This window comes from Neovison vison, chromosome 2 (assembly GCF_020171115.1).
Source record: "Neovison vison isolate M4711 chromosome 2, ASM_NN_V1, whole genome shotgun sequence".
NCBI classification, from domain to species: domain Eukaryota; kingdom Metazoa; phylum Chordata; class Mammalia; order Carnivora; family Mustelidae; genus Neogale; species Neogale vison.
In genome coordinates this window covers 14312482-14340009 of record NC_058092.1, presented here as the reverse complement: position 1 = coordinate 14340009, position 27528 = coordinate 14312482, and the positions used below count along the sequence as shown (strand labels likewise).

Below are 27528 nucleotides of genomic sequence, written 5' to 3'. Positions count from 1 at the left end.
TCAAGTAAAACAAAATTCTAATTTATCACCAGCTGATGGATACTAGTTATCTATATATTTCCATTAGAAAACTCGGTTATTTCTCTCTCTAGTCTATTTCAGTCCTCCTAGTCTATTTCAGTTATCATTTTGTTATTATAAGGGATTCTTCTTTCAAGAATAATAAAGTCCACCCTGAACTCTCCATCCCTCCAAGACCAGCTTAAGTGGCCTTTCCATGCGCCCCCCCACCTCCGGTTCTCTATACCTCCACTAGTACATATTATTATGCTGGTTTCCCTCCAGATTATCTTCTCCCTGAGGCAGGGCCAGGGCCTTGTAAAACACACCCGCATGCAGAAAGTGATAAATGGCAGTATAATCACTACCTGTGCCTTGATAAAAATTAAACATTTGAAAAGTCACCAACACAACCACTTTGAAAGCATATAAATATCAATCATGGACTCACTATTTCTTTTCCCCTGGTTCATCTGAAGCATGGCAATTATTGCAGATTCAATGTTATAATTTTCGGCTTCCAGGTTCTGGACAATCAAATTAAAATCCTATCCAAGAAACAAAGGAACACGTCAAGACTGGGTAGACTCTTCTACCTACCTCCACGTCAACAACCTGATACGTGAGAAGAGCTAACAGTGAGAATCAGGGCATGCCTTCAAGACCTTTTCCATTTAGGATATGCCTTAATTTTCAATAAGGCTGGTAACTTGAAATAACTATTTAATATAAATGAGTTCCTTTATATAAAACTGCACTTTTACTAGTGTAAACGCCAGTCAGAAAAAGAAAAACAAAAAACCCACACACCTCCTTAGGGTTTTGAGCAATACTGGGTAAAATCTAGCAAACAAGAGACAAGCGAATAAGCAGCTCTCCTTAGGTCATCTCACTCGATCTGATGAGCCACAAACATCATGAGCCACAAACATCAAGAACCTTGCTTGGCCCATCAGGTGTGGGCGTCCTACACTGGGGCTACAAAACTGGCAGGAAAACTCGGCCCAGCAATGCTTGTTCATGGACCACTATTACTACAGGACAGAAATACTCACTGAACATCCAGTCGCATTGCAGACCTTCTGGACAGCATCTTCTACTTCATCTCTCAGGTCATCCTCAAAATCAACACCCTTCGTCTTGACCTTTTCCCTTTTATTTGACTCATCTTGATGAAGCATCTGAAACTAAAGGAAATATAAAGAGTAATAATCATGGAACATGCAAATTAGGTTCAGAATCTTCCACATAGGAAGACACTTTAATCTCAAAATCATTCTAGTATTTATTGAGGGGGAGAGGATTCCAGGAGCAATCTTCAGGGACTAGCAATGACTAGGCTAAATTTCATCCCGACACGGATATCCAGACCATAAAAGAAGTGTTTAAAAGAAAGGCCCAAGAAACAGGATAAGTTGCTCAGGAAGAACGGCATTAGAGCTCCTACATCTTTCTAGACACCAACATTCTAGCAATGACCGCTGACTTGAACAGCACACATTGTCTCAGCTGATCTCCAGAGCTAGGAGCTTAGTCACAGAAGCTCAACTGATGAGCTTCTGCAGCAGGACAAGGTGTCCTGAAGAAGCATTCATACATCCCTCACCTGGGTCCCAAAGCCCTATCTGATCATCAGCAAGCCCTGGTGTGCTGAAGTTCCTGTCCCAGCTGGACAGTCACAGGTGAGCGTGACTCCTCTAACCTCATCTGACCTCACCTAACCACAGGCATACCACCACGTGCAAGGGAACCTGGCAATCCAAATCCTAAAAACAGAAAGAGCAGTTCGTTTGGTATCCGTGAGGCCTTTCCAACCTAAGCTTATTGCACAATAGCTAAAAATCGTCCCTCTGTGGTGCTCAATCACCTTCTCTCTTCACTTCTGCTAACACAGGGAGATGGGAAATAGGCAAGGACAAATTCCTACTTGTTTGCCTGTAAAAGCGTAAGTGGAATCTAGCAGTGTGCAGTCCATTCCTTCCAGCACGAAGCGATCTATTGTAAAATTACACCCAAACAACTTGGCCAGTCTTTAAAATGTATCCAAAGGAAATAATGTCAAATAATGTCAACTTTAGAAAGGGTTTATGTGAAAGTGCTCACCATAGCACTACAAATGGTGGTGAGTAACTGGAAACCTGAGGGTTTCAGTGTATGGATAGTTAAATAACCATGGTAAATCCATACAATGATGCTTCATTTCTGTTAAAGTAAGGAGCTCAATAAACACTTTCACTCTCATTATTATTTAGCAATGTTTTGGCAATAGCAAAAAGCAATTAGCCCTCTCCCTGCAAAAAAAAACAAAAACAAAAACAAAAACAAAAAAACCCCCCAGAAGTATGAAATTGAAAAGAAGAAAGATTACCACTATTTGCAGATGATATAATTCTATACCAAAAAAAAAAAAAAACCCAAGAGAATCAATCAAAAAACTACCACAAACAAAAAGAATTCTGGCAAATCATATACTTACAAGAATCTAGTATCCAAAATATATAAAGAACTCTTATAATTCAACAACAAAAGCACAAATACCACAGTTAAAACAGGGGGCAAAGGACGTGAGCAGACATTTCTCCAAAGACACACAATGGTCAACGAACACATGAAAAGATGCTCAACATCATTAATCATTACAGAAATCCGAATCAAAACCATGAGATAGCATTTCATACCTGGTAGGATGGCCATAATTTTAAAGAGAAAGAAGGAAAAATAGCAGGTTGGTTAAGAGTGTGGAGCAAGTGGAGCCCGGAATACGCTGCTGATAGCATGTGAGACATGCAGCTGCTGGGGAACCGGTGCGGCAGTTCCTCAAGAAATTAAACATATGACCTAGCCATTCTACTCCTGGATGTGTATCTAAGAGACTGAAGACAGGGACTCAAATGCTACACGCAAATATTCACAGCAGCACCATTCACAAGAGCCTAAAGTGGAAATAACACAGATGCCTATCGACAGACGAAGGGCTAAATGAACCGGCTCTATCCACGCGATGGGGTATGACTCAGTCTTAGGAAGGAAGTACGGACACCTGCCACAAAATGAACGAACCTTGAAAACGTGATGCTAAGTAACATACACCAGTCAGAAAAGCCCACATATTGTATGATCCCATTTATATAAAACGTCCAGAACTGGTAAATCCATAGAGACAAAAAGCAGATTGGTGGTGGCTGAGGGAGGAAAGGAATGGGGAGTGACCTGCTTCATGGGCACGCGGTCTCCTTCTGGGGTGAGGAAAATGTTTTGGAGCTGGATGGAGGAAGGAGTTGCACAGCTTTGTGGGTGTATCATTGGCACTAAATTGTACACTTCAAAATGGTTAATTTGGGGGTGCGTGTGTGGCCTAGTCGGTTAAGTGTCCAACTCTTGATCTCAGCTCAGGATCTCTTGATCTCAGGATTCTGAGTTTGAGCCCTGCATTGGGCTGCATGCTGGGCATGGAGCATACTTTAAAAAAAAATCTCTAAAATGGTTAATTTTGGGGGCACCTGGGTGGCTCAGTGGGTTAAGTCTCTGCCTTCAGCTCAGGTCATGGTCTCAGGGTCCTGGGATCGAGCTCCGCATCAGGTTCTCTGCTCAACAGGGAGCCTGCTTATCCCTCTCTCTCTGCCTGCCTCTCCGCCTACTTGTGATCTCTCTCTGTGTCAAATAAATAAATAAAGTCTTCAAAAAAAATTAAAAAATAAAATGGTTAATTTTATGTTACATGAATTTTACCCAAATTTTTAAAAAAGACAGAATTCTGCATGATAGCTGGGTGCGCACATAATTAACATTTTGTTAACTACTCTCATATATACAAATGATAACCAGCAAGGAAACAGAAAAAGAGGAAGATCCTTTCCTTATAATAGAAACAAAACCGCAAAATACCTAAGAACAAACTGCAAAAAATTAGCAAGATCCATATATAGGAAATGCTCCTGAGGATCACCCAAAAAGTCAATTACACAGGAAAAAAAAAAAGCTTTATCAGGTTCTTGGCTAGGAAGACTCAAATGCCATAAAGATGTCACTTTTTCCTGAAGTTTATCTATTAATTTAATGAGATCCCAATAAAAACAAAATCAAGAGGACGACTTCTTTTTAACTTGACAACCTTATTCTAATAGTCATACACAAAACAATAAAAAGCAAGAATATGCAGAAAATTATATAGAAAAGTAATAAGTAAAAAATTCTACCAGATTTCAAAATATACTCTTAATCAAAACAATAAATACATCAACACATGAACAGAGAAACCAGTGAAACAGAACCAACATCTAGAAACAGATCCAACTACATATGGGAATTTTATAGGGGAAAAAGTGGCATTTTACACCAATGGAGAAGAGATACAATATAAATACATGGTTTTGGTAACCACAAGAAAAAAATATAAGGTTGGATCCATACCTTCACATAATTATAGGAATATAAATTTCACAGAGAGATTAAGACTTAATTCTCTTTGAAAAAAATGAAACCACAAAAATGCTAAAATAAACTATGGAAGAATTCTTTTTAAACTCAGAGAATGAAAAAACCTTCCTAACTTTGACTCAAAACCTAGAAGGCATGTTAAAAAAAAAAAAAAAAAAAAAAAAAAAACCTTGATAAATTTAACCTCATAAAAATCTAAAACTCCACCACAGACTGTTGGGGAAATTAAAGACAAATGGACAGACTGGAAAAAATACTGGCAGATCCCACCACAGAAGGGTTAATTTCCCTAATATGTAAAGGTTCCTGAAAGATCACTAAAAAAAAAAAAAAAAACCAAACCAAATAGGGGGGAAATGGACCAAGAATATGAATACAGCTCACAAAAAGAAAGAAATACAAATAGGTCATAAACCCAGGAAAAGAAGCATAACTCACTAATATGAAAAGCACAAATTAAAACTGTGAGGAAAACCATGTCTCCCACGGCAAGGACCGAGGTTGGGAATGCAGCACCACGCCGGCATGGAGGCAGAAAGCCTTGTGGGCGGAAAGTGGGGGTGCGACCTCACAGACAGCAGCGAGGCAATACCTGTCACTATTATAAATGCAGGAAGGACTCTGTAGGAATCTCTCCCACAGACACACTTACACAAGTGTGAGAAGATGTACATAAGGCACCACATGTTGTTTCTAAAAGCGAAAGCATGAACACCGCCTCCGAAGTCAGCAGAGGGACTGGTCAAACACTCCGCAGCGCGTCCACCGGACAGAAGACGACGTGGCCTTACGGACCGCTGCAGCGAGCAGCGAGCCTCCAAGCGAAGGGCAACATGAAAAGTACAGTCCACAACACGGCGTGCAGGATGCTCCAACTGGGGGCAGAGAGCGAGCAAAGACCACAAAAGCAGAATACACCCACAGACACACACACGCGCTTGCTCGACATGGACCTCCGGGAGGTTTAATGACACGCCGATAATACTGGGTGCATTCCAACAAAGTTGGAAGAGCGATTTCACTTTATTTTTTTTTAATGACAAAGAAAGCTTTTAGTAAAGTGAGAACAGGCTCATGAAATAATGTTAACTGAACAAAGCGAGAAATACTGCTAGGTAAGCACCAAAACAGTAACAAAAATTGTGTCCGTGTGGAGTGCCTGGGTGGCTCAGTGGGTTAAGCGGCTGCCTTCAGCTCAGGTCATGGTCTCAGGGTCCTGGGATCGAGCCCTGCATCAGGCTCTCTGCTCAGCGGGGAGCCTGCATCCCCTTGACCCGCCTCTGCCTGCCTCTCTGCCCACTTGTGATCTCTTTCTCTCTGTGTCAAATAAATAAATAAAATCTTTAAAAAAAAAAGTGTCCATGTGGCTGACTTTATATACTTTTTATTTTCTTCCCTTTTTCTATACTTCCCAAACTCCAGAAGCACAGATTAATTTTTTTTTTTTTTAAGATTTTATTTATTTGACAGACAGAGATCACAAGTAGGCAGAGAGGCAGGCAGAGAGGAGGAAGCAGGCCCCCTCCTGAGCAGAGAGCCCTATGCGGGGCTCGATCCCAGAACTCTGGGTGACCTGAGCCGAAGGCAGAGGCTTTAACCCACTGAGCCACCCAGGCGCTCCAGCACAGATTAATTTTAAAACACAGAAGTAAGTTCAGAATGTTATATAAAGCCTATTCACGTAATCACAGTCATCAGCTATTAGGAAGAGCAAAAGAATGTTAAGCAATCTTATCTGTTGTTCTAAGACTAAAAAAAAATAAAAAATATAAAATCAAGCCCATAAATTCTTAAAGACAGCTTTCCATAAAAACATCACTGGTTTTGGGGGCACCTGGATGGCTCAGTCAGTTGAAATGTTAGACTCTTGGTTTCAGCTCAGGTTAGGATCTCCAGGTCACGGGACTGAGCTCCAGGCTGGGCTCACACTCACCGCGGAATCTGCTTTAGATTCTCTCTCTCCCTCTCCCTGGCCCCTCCCCACCACTCATGCTCTTGCTCTCACTCTCGCTCTCTCAAATAAATAAATAAAATCTTAAAAAAAAAAAAAAATCACTGGTTTTTAGCTTCCAGGGCACACAGCTCTTGACCCGGTTCCACCAGGGCTGAGAACACAGAAGAAAACAGGGGCCTCACTCACATCTGTCTGGAGGTGTGCAGGGGCTTCCGAGTTGTCATTCAGCCTCCGAACACTGTCATAGTGCTCTCCGCACCGATATGCGATGTGTAACTCCCTCACGCTGCTCTTCTCTGTGCCACGAATCTGCAGGCAGAAGGGAAGACAGATGCCAGCGAGGATCTGGATGGTGTCAAGTCTGGGAGGGAAAGGCCCCCAGGGTTGTCCAGGAAGCCCAGTGAGCAGGCTCTATGCACAGACGAATTCTGGATAGGCTGGGATATGCCAGGGGGCGGGGCCGGAAGAACAGATACAGGACAAGCATCTGCTGCGACGAGAGATTTAAGTAACTACTGCATTCTCTTTCTCCTACCCATGTTACATAGGCTTCAAACTGCTTAATGTGTAACTATATGGAAATCCATCCACATGAAAAAACATAGTCAAAAGCCAGAGCAGATTTACCAGGAAGTTACAGCAGCTTATGTTTCAGAGGCTTCCGCACCCCTCAGCCCCTCCATGCACAGGCCCTTTCCAGGGTGGAAGGCCCAGGGGCTGAGACAGATCTGTTCAGCTTGAAGCTCAAACAACCTGGGGCCCTCTTTGAGAAAAAGAATACAAAATTACAAATATTAAATTGCTATAACCCCTCCCAAGACCTTGAAAGGGGACTGCAAAAATGAGGGACCTGACACTCACAGTAAATCCGCCCACTGTTAAAACAAAAATAGCATTTTCCATCAACTGCCTACTAAGAAATTAACAAGAACAAATTCAAAAATCTCCCACTTATACCAAATTCAAAACAAAACGTGATACAGTCAAGCAGTACTACTTGGCCCAATGATGAAGGCACTGTTCCAAGGCGCTCCACGCGAATGGTACCCACGGAGCGCAGCCCGAAAAGAATGGTGTTCCCTGAAGTTGTGCTGTACCGAAGCCCTAAGGGTCAGGCTGGGTACGTCCCCAAGAAACCACCACCTCCACAGAAACTCTGAAGTAATTCTGAATCTGTCCCTTAAAAAGGCCCGTACCTGTTTCTTTGTTAAACACCAAAACATCAGCACCTCTTCTTGTTTTTACTGAAAGTCCTAGGTAGTAAGATTCTGCCATTAATTCAAACAGTATCTATGGTCTAAAACACAACAAAAGCCGGAACCACACAAGTCTAGAGATCAGAACCATGGAAATTTCCTCCAGGTGGAATACTTAGGTCTCAAAATACAAACAGTCTGATTTTGACATATAATAGAGCGAGTACCATTTATCTCTCTTGGGAGGGGTTACAGCAATTATAAATGAAATCTCCAGGAAGAGTAATAAAAAAGGAAACTAGTTGATTAGAACCTTTGAATGACATTGTTCCTAAAACACATACACATTTAAATAATAGTAATATACACACAGTATGAATAGAAGAAAATAACTGGACTAGTCACCAAATTGTTAACTGTGACGTTCAGGGGGAAAGAGATTACAGAGGACTTCCACTTTCATGCTACACATGTCTACACTGTTCACAGAAGCACATACTCCACTTGTAACGAGGGAAAAAATGCAGGTTTCAGGGTCTCCATGTTGTGAGTAAAGTCTACTCATTATTCATGCAAGAGCTCTTACCCCAGACAGTAGCAACCAATGCAGTTGCTACTTAAATTTTATAAGTTGCTTCTTAAATTTTATAAGATCTGGGGCACCTGAGTGGCTCAGTAGGTTAAGCCTCTGCCTTTGGTGTAGGTCATGATCTCAGGGTCCTGGGCTTGAGCCCCGCATTGGGCTCTCTGCTTAGCAGGGAGCCTGCTTCCTCACCCCCACCCCCACCTGCCTCTCTGCCTACTTGTGATCTCTCTCTCTGTCAAATAAATAAATTTTTAAAAACTTTTATAAGGTGCTTCAAAGGGGAGTGGGAAGATGGAGGAGATCCAGTGCACAGTTCCATTATACAGCAATTATACTTATTTTAAAAACATATACTTTCAAAAAAACAAAACAAAAAACCAAAACAAACACTTTCAGTGTTTAGCAATCCATGAAAAAGAACACTACAGAAATATATTTGGAAAAAAATTCTAACTATGCAAAATCACCTTCCACAACTACCTAGATAATTTAAAAAAAAAAAAACCACTTAAAATAAATAGTTAGGGGAGCCTGGGTGGCTCAAGTCGGTTAAGCAGCTGCCTTTGGCTCAGGTCATGATCCCGCATCGGTCTCCCTGCTTGGTGGGGAGCCCACTTCTCCCTCTCGCTCTGCCTACTTGTGCTCTCTCTCTCTGTCAAATAAATAAATAAAATCTTTTTAAAAAATAATAAGACAAAGAAAAAGAGTTATTGGAGTTCCTGGGTGGCACAGTCGGTTAAGCATCCGATCTTAACTTCAGCTCAGGGCATGATCTCGGGGTCATGGAATCAAACCTCTGCACTCAGTGCGGAGTCTGCTTGTCCCTCTCCCTCTGCTCCTTCCCTCCCCACGCACACACACTCACACTCTCTCCCCCTCTCAAATAAATAAATAAAATCTGTAAAAACAGTTCTCAATGGAGGGAAAGGCAGACTGTGGCTACTAAGCTGGCCCAGATTATTTTTCATCAAGAATAGGGTCATTATGCTATAAATTCAAATGATCTTGATGACTTCTGCTAACCAGTAAAACTTTAATGACCAGAAACTGAGACCATGGAACCAGTAACCAGTATTCTTGGTTGTAAGACCAACCTTCGAAAGAGAGAAATCTCAGAAAATATGATCGTGTTTCCTGGTGTCAGTCCACCTGACAAAACTGCTCCAAAACAAAATATGTACAATCACTGTACCCCCACCCCATCCCTACATCTTGCACCAACCCATGAGTATCCCGTTTGTTCCGCTATAAGAGAATTTCCTTAAAGCATGTTATGACAGATGCAGAAGACTACAGACTTCATTAATACGACGTTCTGAAAAGGCAAAATTGTAAGAGATAAATGACATTAGTGTTACAAGAAGCAAGGGATGGAGGGAGAGGGAACTGTGACTGCAAATGGCCATGAGGTGACTTTTCGGAGTCATGGAAATAATCTGTACGTGGACAGTGGTGGTAATGACATGACTGTGTTTGTCAAACACACAGAAGTATACGTCAGAGAAGGATGAATTTTGCTATATGTAAACTGTGTCTCTATAAACTTTATTTTTAATGAGGAAAGGCTAGACACAAGCAATTTACAAAGAAATACTTATGTGCAGGTGGTATATTTAAAAAACGAGGGGAAAAAAGGTCATCATTGCCTTTACGAAAATAATCAGAGAGATGTGTAAGAAGTGTGTACACGTGCACACAGACGCATCTCCGGGTGCGCAGATGGGCTTCCAACAGGCGTGAGACCACTGCGATGTGTCTCTTTTCCAGGTTCAGCAAACAGTGCACGTGAATGCCACGGATACACACTAACGTGTTAACAGTAATAACCTCTGCGTAATATGACACTCTGGGTGATTTTTACTTCCTTTTATGGGCTTTTCTGAATTTTCAAAATTTTCGATGATTAACATGTTTTAGCTAATTTTAAAAAAAACAACTTAGAAATGGGGGAAGTGAAGGGAAGAAGAGAGGACTAGTAGAAATCCTATGCACAGTTTTTAGGAGCAGAGCCACAACGGGAAAGCAAGCATGCGAGTATGAAGAGTAAGGGGATGGTAGCCTAGAGACACTTTCCCCCTGACCTGTGGCTTTCCATACTCCAGAACGTTTGGTTTGATGGACTGTTTGGAGGAGATGAGGTTAATTTAGGATACCAAAGGTAATGAAAGGCGAAAACAGGTGAATGGACAAGTACTTCATGACAGGGGCTGGGGGACCACACCAAGTACGTGTTGTTAAAATCTTATTTGCTGTAGAAAAACCACTAAAACCATTCTGTGTGGCTGGGCAGAGCACAGAATAGAGCTTGACATCCTAGGCCATGAAATACATTTTGCTGTTCAGAACACACTTTTTAGCAACACTTACTGAGTGCATTTGGTTTTTGTCTCCCTCCACATAAAAAAACAAAACATACCCTTGGGTTAGGCATACCTCCAACTGGAATTTGTAGGTCCGAATCCTCTGGATTCCCACTTTACTATTTTCTACAACGTGATCTAAAGTATTACCATATTAGGCTGTCGGCCTCAAATTACCCAGTTAACTGACTGCTAAATAAGATATATTTTTTAAGTTGTTATTTAAAGTCAAGTTAGTTAACAGTGTATTAGATTCAGATGTACAATTCAGTGACTCAACACTTCCATAGGGCACCCAGTACTCATCACAAGTGCCCTCCTGCAACCCCAGCACCTTGCTGAATAATACTGTTAACCTTCTAAAGGTCTGTGCCTTATAATTCAGACTCCCTATGTACATAGCACGGGGTTTAATTCAAAGCCACTGGCAGCTTCCCATCTGTGGTTAGGCCAGCAGTCCAAGTGACCCTGTACAGTACAGTTCACCATCTCTGGACACCCCCAATGCTAATTTATAAGTAAGAGCTTAAGACAAGTAGGTGACGTACCTGCCACAAAGGGGCATTAAGTTGATGAATCACCACATTCAACTGATGATTTCTTGCAAAGGCTACGATTGCATCATTGCCAGCAAAGGTTCCAGGCTTTGCCAAACTGGCCACTGCACAAAACAGGAGAGAGAGGAAAATGAACTCTTCGGAATGGAAAAATCCAAGTGCTAGCATGCTTTGGTATTTGCTTAGTTCCAAATAGTATGAAAGAGAAGGATCCATCTGAGAAATCCATAAACTCTGTCAGAACCAGGAATTCAGTTGGTTGCACAGTATGCCGTCTGCTACTTGGAAGAGTACCAATCATTCATAAAGAAAGAAGTCATTTCTTCCCTCATTAATTACTTACTGTGTCCTATATGTTTAACTCTGTAGGACTGGAAACGGAACAACAACCAGAGTAACCTTCAGTTTGCATTAATGAGTGTGATTAGGTGTTAAGCACGGCTCTACTCACTTCCGGATTATTACTTTTAATCCTCAAAACTCTCTGAAAGAGACAGCATCATGCACACCATCCTCCAGGTAGAGCAGTTTGTAACTGAGCCCGAGGTCACAGAGCCAGTACATGGCAGAGCAGAGACCGCATCCCAGGCAGCCTGACTCCAAGCCCTGGCTCTTGGCCACGCCATTACACAGCTGGTCACAGTCTGAGCTCAAGGAGTCTACAACCAGTGGGGGACAAACAACAAGAACACAGGCATTGCTGATGCGTAAGTGTCACAGGGAAGGGACGTATAGTAAGGAACCTGGCCTCACCCAGAGAGGTCTGGCCTTTGTCCCTGACTCCTAGGTAATAACCTCTAAACCCTTAAAATTTCCCACGTGAAAGGATGATGGGCCCCTTGGCCCCACTTGAGTTTATACTAATGAGGTGACTCGTGGTAGGCCTCTCTGGCCACATGACAGTAGGAAGACCTGGGGGACTGGGAGCTGGATACTGAGAGCAACCACCTAGGCAGTCAATCAATAATAGCTACGTAATGAGGCCCCAGTAATCCAAATGTGGAAGTCGGGGGGCTCCCTGGATGACAGTATTCTGTGATTGTGTAACCCTCCCTGACTCTAGCCCTTGGCTAATTTTGATCCATATCCTTTCTTGTAAAAAACTGTAACTGTGAGTATAACCACCGTGAGTTCTGAGTCCTTCTAACAAATTATTGAACCTGAACCTGGTTCTGGGAAAACCCCAATTTGCAGCTGGTATCAGAATAGGGAAGTCGGGTATGTGGGTGGCTCAGTCGTTAAGCGTCTGCCTTCGTCTCAGGTCATGATCCCAGGGTCCTGGGACTGAGCCCCGCATTGGGCTTCCTGCTCCTCCCACTCCCTCTGCTTGTGTTCCTGCTCTCTCTCTCGCTCTCTGTCAAATACATTTTTAAAAATCTAAAAAAAAAAAAAGAAAGAAGAGAGGGAAGTCTTATGAGAGACTGTGCCCCCAAACCCTGCCGTCTGGCTGACTCCAGGTCAGGACCACAACGCAGTCTGGTAGTGGGAAGGGAGGTAAGGTGTATCAGACAAGCTTCTCAGCAGACAACTGCACTGACTCCTAAAGGGCGAGCAGGAGACAGACAGAAGAGGAACGGATGACGTTCCAAGCAGAGGCGAGAGAGAGAGGATGAGCTTGTGCGCTGTACAGTATGGCGCGAACTTGGGACTGCCGAGAGCCGGGGGGCGGGGAACAGAAGACAGAGCGGGAAACAGCAAGAGACGAGGGTAGAGAAGTAACAAGAGCTGAAGAGTTTAGACTTTATCCTCAGGTCCGTGGGGAGCGGCCAACAGGTTTTTGATGGGGAAAAGAGGTCTTAGATGTATGTGCATTTAGCTCACTACTCTGGCTGCAATGTGGAAGACAAACTCAAGGGGTCAAGAGGCAATGGAATCGGTCCAAAAAGTATTGAAGAAGTCTAAGCAAATGGCCCCGAGGCTTGATTTTATGAGGGAGAAGCAGTGAAAGAAAAAGACATGGAGGTAGAAGTGACAAGCCTTAATAAATGACTGGGCATAAGAGGGGGAGAAGGCACTGAGCATATTCAGGTCTCTGTACAGTTGGAGAGCCAGAGTCTAAAGGAAAGAACAATCCTAAACAACACAGCCGTCCACCAGGGTAACCAGGCCCCAAAGAGCTAAGTGAGCCATTTATTTATTCACTTAACAAATGTCTTCCGAGTGCCTACCACGCGCCAGGCAGGGCCACTTTGCGGAACAACCACAGTCCTTGTCCCCAAGAATCTCACGGTGTAAAAAGGCAGGCAGGCGTTAAAACCACATTAACCAGAAGAGTGATACATGGAGTAAATCCAGCCTTCTGGTGACCCTCGAATGGAATGTGCAGACTTCGCAGGGTCCTTTCTTTCCGCCATGGCAGCCAGAGCCACCTCTCACCCCTCTGATGCTCAAATTCTCACAGAGCACCAACCAGCCATCAGGCAAACCCAGTGGCATTTCAACAACACAGCCTCCCATTGTGCATCGACAGGGACCATCACATCATGCTGCTGGCTGCAGGCTGGAGTCCCCTGTCCTGCTGCACCCCAAATCTACCACGTGACTCCACTGCAGATATCCACAGGGGATATTACAGTGTTTCCAGTCAAAGTGAAAACTCTCTCCATCCAAAATGATATTTTACTTGGACGAATGACCCCATTCATTTTATATAGCACTAAACTGCAAAACTTGCCCTGTAGACCCACACTTGTCAACAGCTGACCATCTGGTAACCTGGTATCTGCCAGACAGAAATTGAGCCAGAGAGAGGAACCATCAGAACTCAGTGACTGACAAAAACTACTCATGGAGGGGGTGGTTTGCTGCTGGGCCCCTTTGCTGCTGGTGCCTAATGAATGAGTCCTTTCCTAGGTAGGAATGAAAAAGGCTTTGGGGTCATGGATAGTTTCCCTGCCAAAGGTCTTCCTCCTGCTGCCCTCTCTCTCGATGGAGGATATAAGGATACAACTACCCAGCCATTCTCCAGAACGTTCCAAATCACTTTTGTCTCCTCCTCCTCCTCCCCTCCTCCCCACTTCCAATGAGGCCTGTCAACTACGATACCAAACTGTGTCCTGGCTTGAACTCTACTGATTACCCCCAAGTAGCTGGTGGAGACTCTCTTATTGTTTCATCTGGCCAGTGTGGACAGGCTTCTAACTCATCCTCCTTCTCAGTCTTTCTCCATCCATTCCTGACATGGCATCCACAATTAGTTCTCTAAAACACAGAACAATCCTGTCTCTTTCCTAGTAAGGGTATTATGTGAGCTCTGTGATGATAATGTTAGTTGTAAAATACAAATATATCAATACCTTGTTTAGCAGATCCTTAAAGTTTTTTGTTTTTTTTTAAGATTTTATTTATTTATTTGAGAGGGAGAGAGCGAGCACAAATGGGGGAGAGACAGAGGGAGAAGGAGACACCCCCCTGAGCGGGGTGCCTAATGCAGGACAGGGCACTATCTCATGACCCTGAGACCACAACCTGAGCTGAAGGAAGATGCTTAACCGACAGAGCCATCCAGGTATCCCGAACCTTAAAGTTTAAAAGCTCAAATGTACCAGGGCTCCTGGGTGGCTTAGTCAATTAAGCATCAGACTCCTGATTTCAGCTCAGGTCATGATCTCAGGGTCCTGGGATCAAGCCCCGTGTCAGGTTCTGTGCTCCCCAGGGACTCTGCTTCTCCCTCTCCCTCTGCGCCTCCCCTGTGCACACTCTTTTCTTTTTTTTTTTTTTTCTCTCTCTCCCTAAAATAAGTAAGTAAAAATCTTTTAAATAAAAGGCGGGGGGAAGCTCATATGTACTTTCTACCTAGATCTGAGCTAATTTAAATCACTGACTTGCCTCAAAGAAAAGTGGTTGTGTTTGGGTTTCTGGTGAGAAATTGAAATGACTACTGCTTTTTCTGATTATAAAAGCAATACGTGGGCGCCTGGATGGCTCAGTGGGTTGAGCCACAGCCTTCAGCTCCGGTCATGATCCCAGGGTCCTGGGATCAAGCCCCACATCCGGCTCTCTGCTCAGCAGAGAGCCTGCTTCCCTCTTTCTCTCTCTCTGTGCCTGCCTCTCTGCCTACTTGTGATCTCTCTCAGTCAAATAAATAAAATCTTTAAAAAAAAGCAATATGTGGTCATTTTGAAAATCGGAAAAATATGCAGAAGAACATTTAAAGTTGTCATAGTCCCGCCACACCTAGACGGCTGGCATTTATTAAGAACTTATTTTAATTATATTATCTAATTTAATCCTTATCAAAAACCCTATAAATTGGTGTTATTATACCTCCAAGTTGTTGAAAGGAAATGGTTTCTGAAAAATAAGGAGAGCCAAGAATTACCAACCATAAAATGTTAGGACTTAGCCACTTTTCCTAGTGTGTATGTGTGTGTTTATGTACCTTTCAAAATAAAGATCAGTCTGTATACATTTTATAGGCTTCTTTGACACCCCCCCCCCACTGAATAAGAAGTTCTAAATAGCTTTCAGGTTAATTAACAGCATCACTTTTATTAAGGGTACAGATACCTTAACCTATTGATTCCCAACTGCTAGCATGCTGCCTATTAGAAGGCAGACCAATATTCGTTGAATAAATGAATGCCATCATTTATGAAATGAAACCCCTGAATGCTGATGGATTTAATTATCCAATGCATTACTCCTGGAGGATCCAGTGTCCCACAGTGAACCTACCATGTTTCTCAAAAGGAATGTCATCTTCTACAAAGGGTTCAAAATCTTCCCGCTGCTTTATCATGTAATCCACTGTCTCTTGTCGGTGCTTGAGATGATTTCGTGAGTGTCCCTCCAACTGATCACCAAGTGCTCTGAACAGGCAATTGCTATCAAAACAAAAATGTTGGTCAAGACCTCTTAAAAATGAACTTAGTTCATCTGAAATGACGACGCTTTGCACTAGGCCACTGATGGGAATCATTCCCCTGGAGATAAAGCTTCCATTCTGACAGTCCAGGATTCTTCCCAAATACTGTGGGGAGAGCACTAGGGCAGGCATCCAACCACATCATCTTCTTGAGAGGCTACAAACTGGACCTCATTCCCCACTTAGCAGCTAGCTGACTCAGGAAAGACAATGAATTTCCCCAGTCTCAGCTGCTTCGATTCATGCAGGTGGTGATACAGTAACCGCCTGAAGACAGGGTCCAGACATTACAGGCCATTCCACACCTAAGGACTATGATTCCCAGAGGCCCTTTCCAAGTAATAAATCCTATCTACCGCCTCTTTTCTGAAACGAGCTCCGCTGCAGCTGCCCAGCTACCATCATTCATCTAACAAGTTAGAGTACCCAAAAGACAGCAATTTGTCAAGCTCCTAATACAAGCAATTGAACTCTACATCCTGTTTGGGTCCTATAAACATAGTGGAGAAGACCAGGAGAAGGAAAGCCCGTGGACGACACAAAGCTGTACTGTGCAATGACACTCTCCCTCCTGGGCTCCTGTCCTCCCGCCCAGGGAGCCACAAAGCCACTGTTACTCCTGCCAGATGGAAACTTTAAACGCCATTTTTTGTTTCTCAAATTAAAATGCTGATAATAAACTTTAAGAGCTATCTTTTCTTGGAAACTCCTCAAAGGCTTCTAAAATTTGAAATTGTATCACGAATACAGAGCCCAGACACACGGAAACCAAAACAAGACAAACACCAACTAGTATCCTTAAAACTAAGGCAATAAGCCATTGGGAAGCCCAACAGTTGCCCAGTTTCACACCAAACTGTAAGCTCTTTCAAATGAAGAGGAAACTCATCACAAAAAATAAATCCTAACTTCCATAACTTCAGACCTAAATGTGCAGGAGAAAGAGGTTTTTGTTTCCAACTCAGAAAAATGAGTTTTCAACAGAAAGCTATGGAGAAGGCAGGAATCTCTTCAAGCATATAAAGACATATACTTTATTTATTTGTGAAGGTGGAGGAGAAAATTTAAAGAATGCAGGTTCTATAAACTAGAAACCAAAAAATTATGCATCAATTTGGGGTAAGATTCAACTGGAATATAGCATTTGTGCATACTACACTGAGGTGTCTTTTACTAAAATAAAACAGCCACCTTTTTCACCCACGGGAAAAAAAAGTAACCTAATGGATAAGATGTTCTCAACTTTAAGCTTTTCTCTCAAACTTCTTTAAACCCTTAGTACCTGCCACCACTAGTCAGTCTACTTTTGGGGGTGCCTGGACGGCTCACTCTCTTGATGTTGGCTGAGGTGATGATCTCGGGGTCATGGGATCAAGCCCCGCGTTGGGCTCTGTGCTCAGCACAGAGTCTGCTTGTCGGCACATGTGCTCTCTCACTCTCCCTCTAAATTAAATAAATAAATTAATGAATGAATAAAGATTTTTATAAGATTTTAAAAAGATTTTATAAATCTTATAAAAATCTTTATAAAGATTTTAAAAAAATAAATAAAATCTGACAGACAGAGATCATAAATAGGCAGAGAAGCAGGCAGAGAGGTGGGGGGTGATGGGGGGCGGTGAAGCAGGCTCCCTGCTGAACAAAGCCCAATGCGGGGTTTGATCCCAGGACCCTGAGATGATGACCCAAGCCAAAGGCAGAGGCTTAACCCACTGAGGCACCTAGGCACCCTAATAAATAAATAAAATCTTTAAAAAAAAAAAAAGAGGTGTGATTTAGCACAAAATTATGTATTTAGTTATTTTACATTAAATTCATGGTATTCAGCAGAAAGTAACATGCTTTCTAAGAACTTTCAGTAACACGGGCAAATGTTCTCTATACAAGCCAAAAAACAGGGATAAAACTATGTACACTGCGTGAGCTTGACCATGTCCGTCTGCACACTATATATACACACATAAAACACACAGAAGTGTATGCAAACACTGAAACCATCGCTTCCATAGCTCTTACGATCTGCCACAGACTGTTCTGAACTTTATGTACTAGATGTGTTTAGTCCTCACGACTCTATGGGACAGCTTCCATCACTATCTCCCTCGGGTAACTTGCCCACGGTCACAAAACCAGTAGATGGGGGCCCCAGGATTCAGACCCAGGCACCAAAAGGTTACCTGTAGTTATCCCTACACAGTGGAATTATAAGTAACTGCTAAAAGTATTTTAAGACATGTGTCTCTATTTATCAAACTCTCCTTGAGCTTACTAAAAATAAGTAATGAAAATGAAAAATCAGGATAGACAAATCACTTTCTTTTCTGACAGAGTTACAAGAGAGTGATACAGGAAAACTGAACAAACACCACATGCTTAGCAGAGTGGGCGGCCTTGGTGAGTCCAGCAAGAGCACAAGGTGACCAGTGCCCAAAGGCCCTCTAGGAGATCCGTTTCCTGAGCCCACACCTGAGCCCCATACACTAGGGCAGGGCTTCTCCACACTACTGCCCTCTGGGGATGACTCTTTGTTGTGGGGGCTGTGCACTGCACCTCAGGATGCTGACAAGCATCCTGGGCCTCTACCCACTGGATGCCAGCGGCACCTCCACTGCCTCCCTGTCAGCTGGAACAACCAAAACTGTCTCCAGACATCACCAAACGTTCCCTGGGGGAGCATCAGAATCATCTCCCGGTGAGTACCACTGCACTACCAGGTTCTATGTAAGGTCTTGCATTTGAGTTCACAAAAAAAAAAGCAATTACATAAGTGGTATGTAAGAGTTCTGGGGGCCCGGTGATAGTTCAGAAGGAGACAATACTGTAACAGCCGCCAAAAGAACTAACTAATGGCCTCCGAGGCTGCAATCATAGTAGTAAATGTGCAGAAAGGGCAGGGTGGGGGCAGGGGAGGGACAGGGCTTGTCCTCTTGGAGCTCAGACCACAGCTAGAGTACTAGATGCGATTCTAGTTACCACATTTTCAGAGAGACATGTTCCAATGGGAAGTGGCTTTAAACCACAGAAGATGAAGAACATGAACTACAGCTTAGCCTACAGTGGGCTCGGCAGAACACAAGATCTACCTCGAACTGTGTGTCATGGTGAAAGGCACGCTGTTATCTATACAATAAAACTAAAACACGGGACCTCTAGAGACACAGATTCAGGCAAATGAAAGGAAATTTTAGCTCTATGGAAACAAGTCATAAACTAAGGATCTTGTAAATTTCTGTCTACTGACAATCCTCAGTGTCTACATATGTGCTCTACACAATGGTAGCCAACGGCTACGTGTGACTATTGAGCACGTGATATGTAGTTAACTGAAACTGCGGCGTGTTGTAAGGATAAGATACTGGATTTTGAATAGTATTTTAAGACATAAAATATCTCATTAAAAATGTTTATATTGACTGTCAAAACAATAATATTTTAACATATCAATACTATGACATACAGTGACATATATTAAAATTAGTTTCACCTGTTTCTTTTTACTTTTTCAATGTAGCTAACGGAAAAATTTTAGATTACATATTGGCTCCTGTTTTATTTCTATCGGACCAGCACTGGTCTGGATCACTGATTCTCAAAGTGTGATCCCACCTACTTGAAAACTTATTTGCAATGAAAACTCTCAGGCTTCACCCCAGGCCTACTGACTCAAACCTTCTGGGGTTAAACCCAAGAACCTAGCTCCTTGAAATGGTTCTGTCAAATTCTAAAGTTTGAGAAACACTAGCCTAAACTCTAGACTCTAGCTCCCTGGTTTGCAGTTACAGCTGCATATTAGAATCACCTGTGGATATTTTAAAGGTTCTCAATAACCAGGTCCCACTGCCTGAGATTCTGGTATCGTTGATCTACAAGAGGCCCAGACACTGTATTTTTTCCAAAGTTCCCTAAGTGTGCCAGCAAGGTTGAAAACCAGTGAGCGAGATGCAGAGCAGCTGTCCACGGGATACAGGTAACAAGGTGATGTGGCAATACCCTTCCATCATTGGAATCCTAAGATTCCAAAAGCAAAACAAAAACTAAAAAAATAACTTGCTTAGGAGAGATAAATGGTTAAAATTAGTGATTCTTTAACGTTTTCATTGTAGAACACTACTAATTAGTTAGGAAGTTGAGGCCAAGATTTAGTAAGATGCAACTAGATACGGTTCAGAGATGCTAATATTGTACTACCTAATCCAATCAGACATTCTTTTCACACTATGCCAATCATGTTTTTAAGGACAACACCAAGGTTAAAATATTTCTTTGTTTTGAAACGGAATCTGATTTATGTTGGCCCTCCCTCCAGACATGACAAATACAAAGGCGGCCCATGATGCATGACAAACCCCGTAAGTAGCTCCGAGATTAATCTAGGCTAAATTGACTCATCTCACGTAAAGGCTACATTAGAGGACAGCAGGTGCCCAGAGGTGCCAGGATGCTCTAAGTACCATACCGCCTACAGTGAATATGCCTCCACAGTGAGATGCTAGGTCAGGCTACTCAATATGGTCATCAGACCAGAATGGAAAGACCGAAGAGTGGAGGCTGTCAACTTCTGTTATCATAACTTCATTATATTTCACCGAGAGTACGCAATAAATATTAATAAAGAATCTGATGATACCTACTAAGCCATCACATACACAGGGAACCCCACTCACTGCATAGTGATAAAGCCTGTTGTCATTATATTCAAAAGCACCACAACACTAGAAGGCTGAACCACAGCCCATCTCATGGTCCCTGTGGGAAGAATGTGTGAACCAAAAGTGGTGAGCCTCATGGAACACACAGAAGGAATTATCATTATCATTTTAGCCAACATTGTCTCAAGAACAGTGACCCCGGAAGGGAGAGACATGAACATTCCTCTGGCTCCGCAGGCTCCCCGCCAGTGTTCTACCCTTCTACCCTGATACTCTTGCATCCGAAGCAACTCCTATCTCTCTAAAAAATAAAGCACTCCTGTGCTTTTACATGTATTATATTACTCCTCAGCCTGGAATGTTCTCTTGGCATATTCCCATTGGTATGGGAATGACCCAGTCTGAGTATGACCTCCTCTGAGAGGCAGCTGGTATTGTGTAAGCTCACTGAACATTGGATGAATGAATGAGAAGGCCTCCCTGATCGCTTCAGGGAGTGCTGGCCACTTCTTCTCAATAATACTATAATCAGCCAGTGTTAAAAATATACCAAACTGTAATTATTTATATCATCCATTCTCAAAGTGGGGCCCAGTTTGGGAGAGGGGAGGGTAACTCTGAGACCCTTTCAGGGTATTCCTGAGTTCAAAACTAAGATGTTACTTATCTTTTGCACCCTTACTCTCTCTCAAGTATAGAGTGGAGATTTCCAGAGCTTACGTGTTACGTAAGGTTATCATTCTGACAGTTAATGGAATGTGTGTTTGTGTAATCTTGTGTTTCTAATTTTTGCTTTCCTTTCAAATACAGTAAATATTGATAGCTATAACCCACATAAACAAAAGCTCTTTGGAGTTCTCGGTAATTTTCAAGAGTGTAAAGGAGTCCCTAGGTCAAAAGCTCCCTTTTTCATTTATCTCTTACTAGGCTGTGAACTCCTTAAGTATGTTAGTCCTCATTGGATTCCCAGCTCTTGCTCAACCAACTTTTGCTGAATTAACTAAATTATGTTCTCTTGGGGGCAGAGCAGAGGGGAGGTAGTACCCCCAAAGTTTTCCATCGCATTGTGAGAGCTCCCTCAGGATTTTACAGTTCCCTGTGCTGCAATTCCTGCTCAGAAGCAACGTTCTGTTGAGTACTTCAGTTTCCCGGGCACCCTGACATTGAGAATACCATGTCCAGTATAACAGACACAAGCAATCCAATCATTTGCAAGGAAGAGCCTCACCTCAATCCCAGTGTAAAATATTCAACTGTAAAGTATTTTGGTTTATATAGCAGTGTCTTGTGCTTGTAAGTTTGATTAGGATAAGTAAGGCCCAGAATAATTAATAAACTATATTTGACGAAATCAAAGTACTAGGCTAAAAGCAAGACACAGCAAAGCAAGTCTTTAATGGCAGTGACTCCACTAAGAAAACACCTCTTTGCAAGCCCCTCCTGAGGGTGTAGTTAGCCTCTGTGACATTTTTATCATTCATTCGTACAACAAAAATGCACTGCATGCCCTCTATGTACTAGGCACTATGCTAGATGATGGTGAGTAAAATGCAACCAAGCTCTAAAGCCAAGTGTCTAAGCACTGAACATATGCAGGAAAAGATGGGAAATATCAATTAGTGCCAGTTCATACCCTGTCTTGATCAATAAGGTACAGTGTGATGTGAAATTTAAAAAAAAAAACAAAAACAAAAAAAAAAAACACTTTCTTCCCTCTTTTGAATGCAGTAAGTAAGGCAATTCTATATGGTCTTGAACTGCATCTTATTCCCCCCTCTGCCCTTTCTGAGCCCTTAAATGAAGGGAAGAACAGCAGCAGCCAGGCTATTATTAATATTATCTCTTCCAGAGTGACCCACGCTGGCAACCCGACTCCCTCTGACCTACCCCTGCAATGAGGATGCTAACTGTTCTCCCCTCCACTCTTCTTTTTCCCGCTGTCCTCCATGCTTCTGGATCCACAGCCCCTTCCCTTACCCCATTTTCTCCCTCCCATCCCACTTATTTAGCTCGTGTTCCCTAAAAAAAGCTTGCCCTAGATTCCAGTCTAAGCCCCAAGCAAGCTGGAGTGAAGCATCAGAGGAGAAACTCGGGCACACAGAAGTCAGAACTGGAGAAGTTACCTTCAGTTCAGTAAACAACAGGCCCTCAAAGACCTAACTTGCTAAGTGTAAAAGGAGGGCAGCACCCAACAGTAAGAACTCGAGAAGGGCAGAGTGTTGGTAATACCAACACTTCGCCTCTTTCTCCCGGTCTCAGCGTCGTCCTGACTGCCCTACGTGCTGTCCTGCTCTTCGAGGGACCAGCTCCAACTCATTCCTCCAGGTCTCAGCTTAAATGTCACCTTTCAGAGAGGCCTTCCTGGGCACCTATCTAAAGGAGACCTGCTCCACTGCTGTCTCTTGGGACCACTTCACAGTTTCCTCGCGGCCTCTGCCACCACGAGGTCAATTTGAGATTACTCGAGCGTCCCGAGGGGAGGGATCCACGCCCACCCCCCTCCCGCACTGGGAAGCGGTGGCGCTCGGCGCCTCCTGAATGAATGAGCGGACGCGAGCGGGCGACGGTCGCCAAGCCCCGCGCGTCCCCCGGCGCCGCCTCCCGCGCTCCCGGGCCCGCCTCACCCGTCCCCCGGCACCTCCCGCAGCTTCAGCCCCAGGGCCTGCAGCTGGTTGGCGAAGCTGACGAACTCCTCCTCGCAGCCGCCGCCGCCGCCGGACTCCGGCCGGTTCCGCCGCTCTTTGGCCAGGGCCCGGCGCGCCGCCCGCTCGTCGCGCTTGCGCTCGGCCTCGGCTTTCCGGCTGCCGCTTCCCGGCCGGCCCTTGGCCGCTTGCTTTCGGGACATGGCCGCGACGCGCGGCCCGCAGCTGCAAGACGAAAGCCGCAGGACCGCCCGGCGGCAGTCTCAGGTGCCAAAAAGGTGAAGCGGCGCGGGCAACGGAGCCCGGCGACGGCGACGCGGCCACCGCGCCTGCGCGGGAGCTGGGCTCCCGGGTCACGTGATGTGCCCCGCCCCCTCCGCGCGGCTCTGTGGGCAGGCACCATAGAGAGCTCGCCTATGAGAGCCAGAGGGGCACCGAGCTTTGTTGGCTCGGCTCTTCCCCCCGGCGGTGGGTGGTGCTCCGAGTGAGGAGCAGGTGGCTGCTGAGAAGGAGGCAGGGGAAGGTCAAGGGGAGAAAGAGAAGGATTGAAAAGTCGGAGGCCAGAGCAGCGACCAAAGTAAGGAAAGAAAGGAAACTAAAAACTTTTAACTCTACTTCTGAGCCTACGTTTGGGATAGGCCCGTTCACATGGCTCAGTCATGTTTAATTATCCCCATATTACGGGAAATGGGATCTGAGAGGTTAAGGAATTTCCGGAAGATCCCACAGCAAAGAAGCAGAGCTTTGCCCTGGTTCCAAAGCCCATACGCTTTGTTTCTTTAATCCTTCCCTCTCCACCATCCTCATAAAGGGAGAGGTTGCCCTTGTCCAGAACTTCTGACAACTCCGGGAATCTGGATTCCAATCTAGGGTGACACACCTAGGTTTGCCTCGAATTCAGGGTTTCCTGGGACGCAGGGCTTGTGGTTTTAAAATCGAGACAATCCTGGGTAAACTAGGATCGTTGATTACTCTAACTCACACCCACCTACTCTGGAACCTAACCCCACTGACAGGTAACCCCCTGTCTCCTGCAATAATCCCGTTGTTAAAAGGCAGACTGAGGCACATCAACATTTTCGAGGGTTTATCTTGGGCATACATCATAGGAACGGAGCAGTGCCAAACCAAAGGTGGCTGGGGACGGTCTTCCAACAGTAGCTAGGAGAGAGGATTTTATAGAGAAGACAGGAAGCTAAGCCAGGAAATTATTTGATGGTTGTAGCATGAGCCATTGACTTATTTGGGAAAACATACTTGACTGTGCTTGGTTCTTAAGCTTCATTTTCTGGGATTTGAGTGCATTGAGTCTGGCTTAGGTTTTGGTTCGCTTCTGTAGTTACAAGGCATTACAGCCACCTTGGTCTAATAGCCTCCCCGTTTGGTTACCGTAACACCCTCTCCTCCCTCATCTCAGCCCCTTTTCTTAATTCCTTCCCTTCCCATAGTCATGCTACTGCCTTCTCTTCATGGCCCTCTAAACTAATCTCACCATCCCTGGGAATGTTCCTAATGTTTCCACCCATAATAATTATCTTCTCACTCTACTTACAAGGTCCTCTTGGGTCATGGCCAAAAGCAGCATTTGCACACTCCGTTTCAACCAGCGTCCATATTTATCTCCCACCAGTAACTCTCATCTCGGGCCCTGTGCTGGATGCCCAGCGTAACTCCGAACCAAAGAGATAGGGGGATTGCCCTCAGGAAGCCCAGGTTCCAGTGGGACATATAGATAAGGAGACAGCAAATTATAATACTGCATAAGAAATGCTATCAAGGCAGAGGTATAGATGCCTTGGGGGGGGGAGGGAAGTGGAGTGAAAGATGCAAAAAGGGTTCCGGGAAGAACTGAGTGCCAGGCTGAAGCTGAAAGGGTGAGGGGGACGTGGGCAGACTGAAAGAGCTCAGAGGGAGGGGACAGTGTGCTCAGTTTTGAGAACTGAAGGAGGTACCATCTGACAGAATTACGAGGGCTTGAGCAGGAAGCGGAAGGAAAGCCCAACTCCAGCGCGATCTCCATAGAGCATACGAAGGGACTCAGCCCAAGTCCTTAGAGCCCTGGCGGGGCAGACACAATCAGGTGTATGTCTAGAAATAAGTCTTCGGCTTTGATGAGGCGAATGAGTAGGGGGGGATGTCACATGGGAGGCTCCAAAGACGGATGACAGTGATGTGATTCTGGGTCAAGGACATGACGCTGGGTCTAGGACGGAGGCGAAGTGAGGGCGATTGGAAAGATAGATTCACGTGCTAGTAAAAACACCTAGAAGGGAACTGGACCAACTCGTCTTGGAATGTTTCACAGGCTTCACTGAAGTTCCTGAAATTCTTCCACTATAGATCCTTCTTTTGTTCTCAGGAAGAAAGAGTGTGAATTGTGCCTGGACCCACCTTTTCTTGCACAGACATTCCAAGATCTTAGATGACCCCTCTGCTGTATTTAGTAAGGTGGGGGGAGGGGACAGGAAGTGCTGGGAGTGCAAACCTCTGGACAGGAAGGCTGAGACCCAGGTTCAGGGCTGGGTCTTTCACCAACAGATGCCACAAGCTTGGATTGGTTACTCCACCTCCCAAGTTCCTTTTGCTCATCTGTAAAATAGCAGTAATAACAGCAAAGACCAAATACAACAGTAAGGACAGTAATGACAGACTTCTGTGGGGTTACCGTGTGCCTGGCACTGCACTCATTGCTTTACAAATACTCTCTTATTTAGTCATTTCAACAACTCAATGAAATAGGTATTGTCTGAGGCACAGAGGGGTTAAGTAACTTGCCCAAAGTCACAAAGCCAGACCATTTCACTCCAGACGATATTTTTTTTTTTTAAAGTAGGCCTCACACCTACCATGGGGCTTGAACTCACAACCCCGACATCAAGAGTCCCACACTCTACTGATTTGGCCAGCTGGGTGTCCCAGGACTATATTATACTCTTAACCACTGTATTATACTGCAGACATAACTTTTCACAAACTGTACAAAACTCTATATAACACATAAATTATTTCATTATTAGCTCTCTTTCCCCCACATTCATTATTAATACAGTCTTTCTACCACCTCTGTTATCACATATCACTGTTGTCTGATTTTCTATTTAAGTTTTTCTGTTGGGGCGCCTCTGTGGGTCAGTGGGTTAAAAGCTCTGCCTTTGGCTCAGGTCATGATCCCAGGGTCCTGGGATGGAGCCCGCTCCCCCTCCCCAACCCAGCCTGCCTCTTTGCTTGCTTGTGATCTCTGTCTGTCAAATAAATAAATAAATAATCTTAAAGTTTTTCTGTGTTAAAGCAGATCATAACGGTTTAGAGCCTGATAGACCTAGATCTCCAACCTGGGTTCACCTTAGGTGAGTGATTTAACTTCTGAACCTCGGTTTACTATTCTGTCAAATAGCCATGCTGTTGTAGAAACGGGAGGGAGAGTTGTAGACATTAATAGAAACATAAAGCCCCAGGCTCACTAGCTTAACAGAGTTGCTTGAAACGTTTCTCTGTGGTGGAAAGCTCATGGGGGCAAGGCAAAGTCTGGCATTGCAAACTTCAGAAACCAGAAGAGGAAGGCCTGTCTTCACAAAACATATGGAAAGCCAGAACATGAGCAAATAGTGACAGAAATGCAAACACTTGTCCTTCTCATAAAATTCTTTTCTTCCAGAGGCCCACGGCCTTTTGGCCCATGCCTAGAATATCTTTTTATCTCTTTTTTTAAAGATTTTACTTATTTATTTGACAGAGAGAGATCACAAGTAGGCAGAGAGAGAGAGGAGGAAGCAGGCTCCCTGTTGAGCAAAGAGCCCAACTTGGGGTTCAACCCCAGGACCCTGGGATCATGGCCTTAGCAGAAGGCAGAGGCTTAACCCACTAAGCCACCCAGGCGCCCAATGCCTAGGCTGTTGAAGGAGCTAGTTGCTTGTCCCTCAGCAAAGAGCTGTGTTAGATGACATCTCCCTTTGAGTGGGAAGGAATAATGCTTATATGTTCTATCGAAAGGCCAAAAGGAAGGAGGACTTGTGTGCTGAATGAACGCTCTACAAGCTTCATCAGAGTTTATTCAAAGACTCATGAAACCTCACTTGGTGGCATGTAGTAGAGGAGTCGCCCCTTATGTGCAGGGGACACATTCTAAGACACCCCACCCCCACGGCAAATGCCTGAAACCGTAGAAAGTACCGAGCACTGTGTATATACTATGTTTGTCCCTATACACACAAACGTATGGTAAAGTTTAATTTATAAATTAGGCACAGAAGGAGATTAGCAATAATAATGTTTAATGCCAT

At 44.1% G+C, this 27528-nt stretch overlaps 1 protein-coding gene across 2 annotated transcripts in view; it reads right to left on the bottom strand.

The window, feature by feature from the left end:
- OTUD3 (OTU deubiquitinase 3) overlaps positions 1-23495 on the bottom strand; it is a 30620-nt gene extending 7125 nt beyond the window's left edge. For both annotated transcript variants that reach the window (XM_044237310.1, XM_044237312.1), the window contains exons 1-6: positions 23231-23495; positions 15768-15916; positions 11082-11194; positions 6578-6700; positions 1056-1187; positions 452-548 (exon numbers count right to left, since the gene is read on the bottom strand). In XM_044237310.1, the coding sequence (XP_044093245.1) occupies positions 452-548; positions 1056-1187; positions 6578-6700; positions 11082-11194; positions 15768-15916; positions 23231-23451 (835 nt within the window). In that variant the 5' untranslated portion in view covers positions 23452-23495. The remainder of the gene's footprint in view (positions 1-451; positions 549-1055; positions 1188-6577; positions 6701-11081; positions 11195-15767; positions 15917-23230) is intronic.
- Between the last annotated feature and the right edge of the window lie 4033 nt (positions 23496-27528).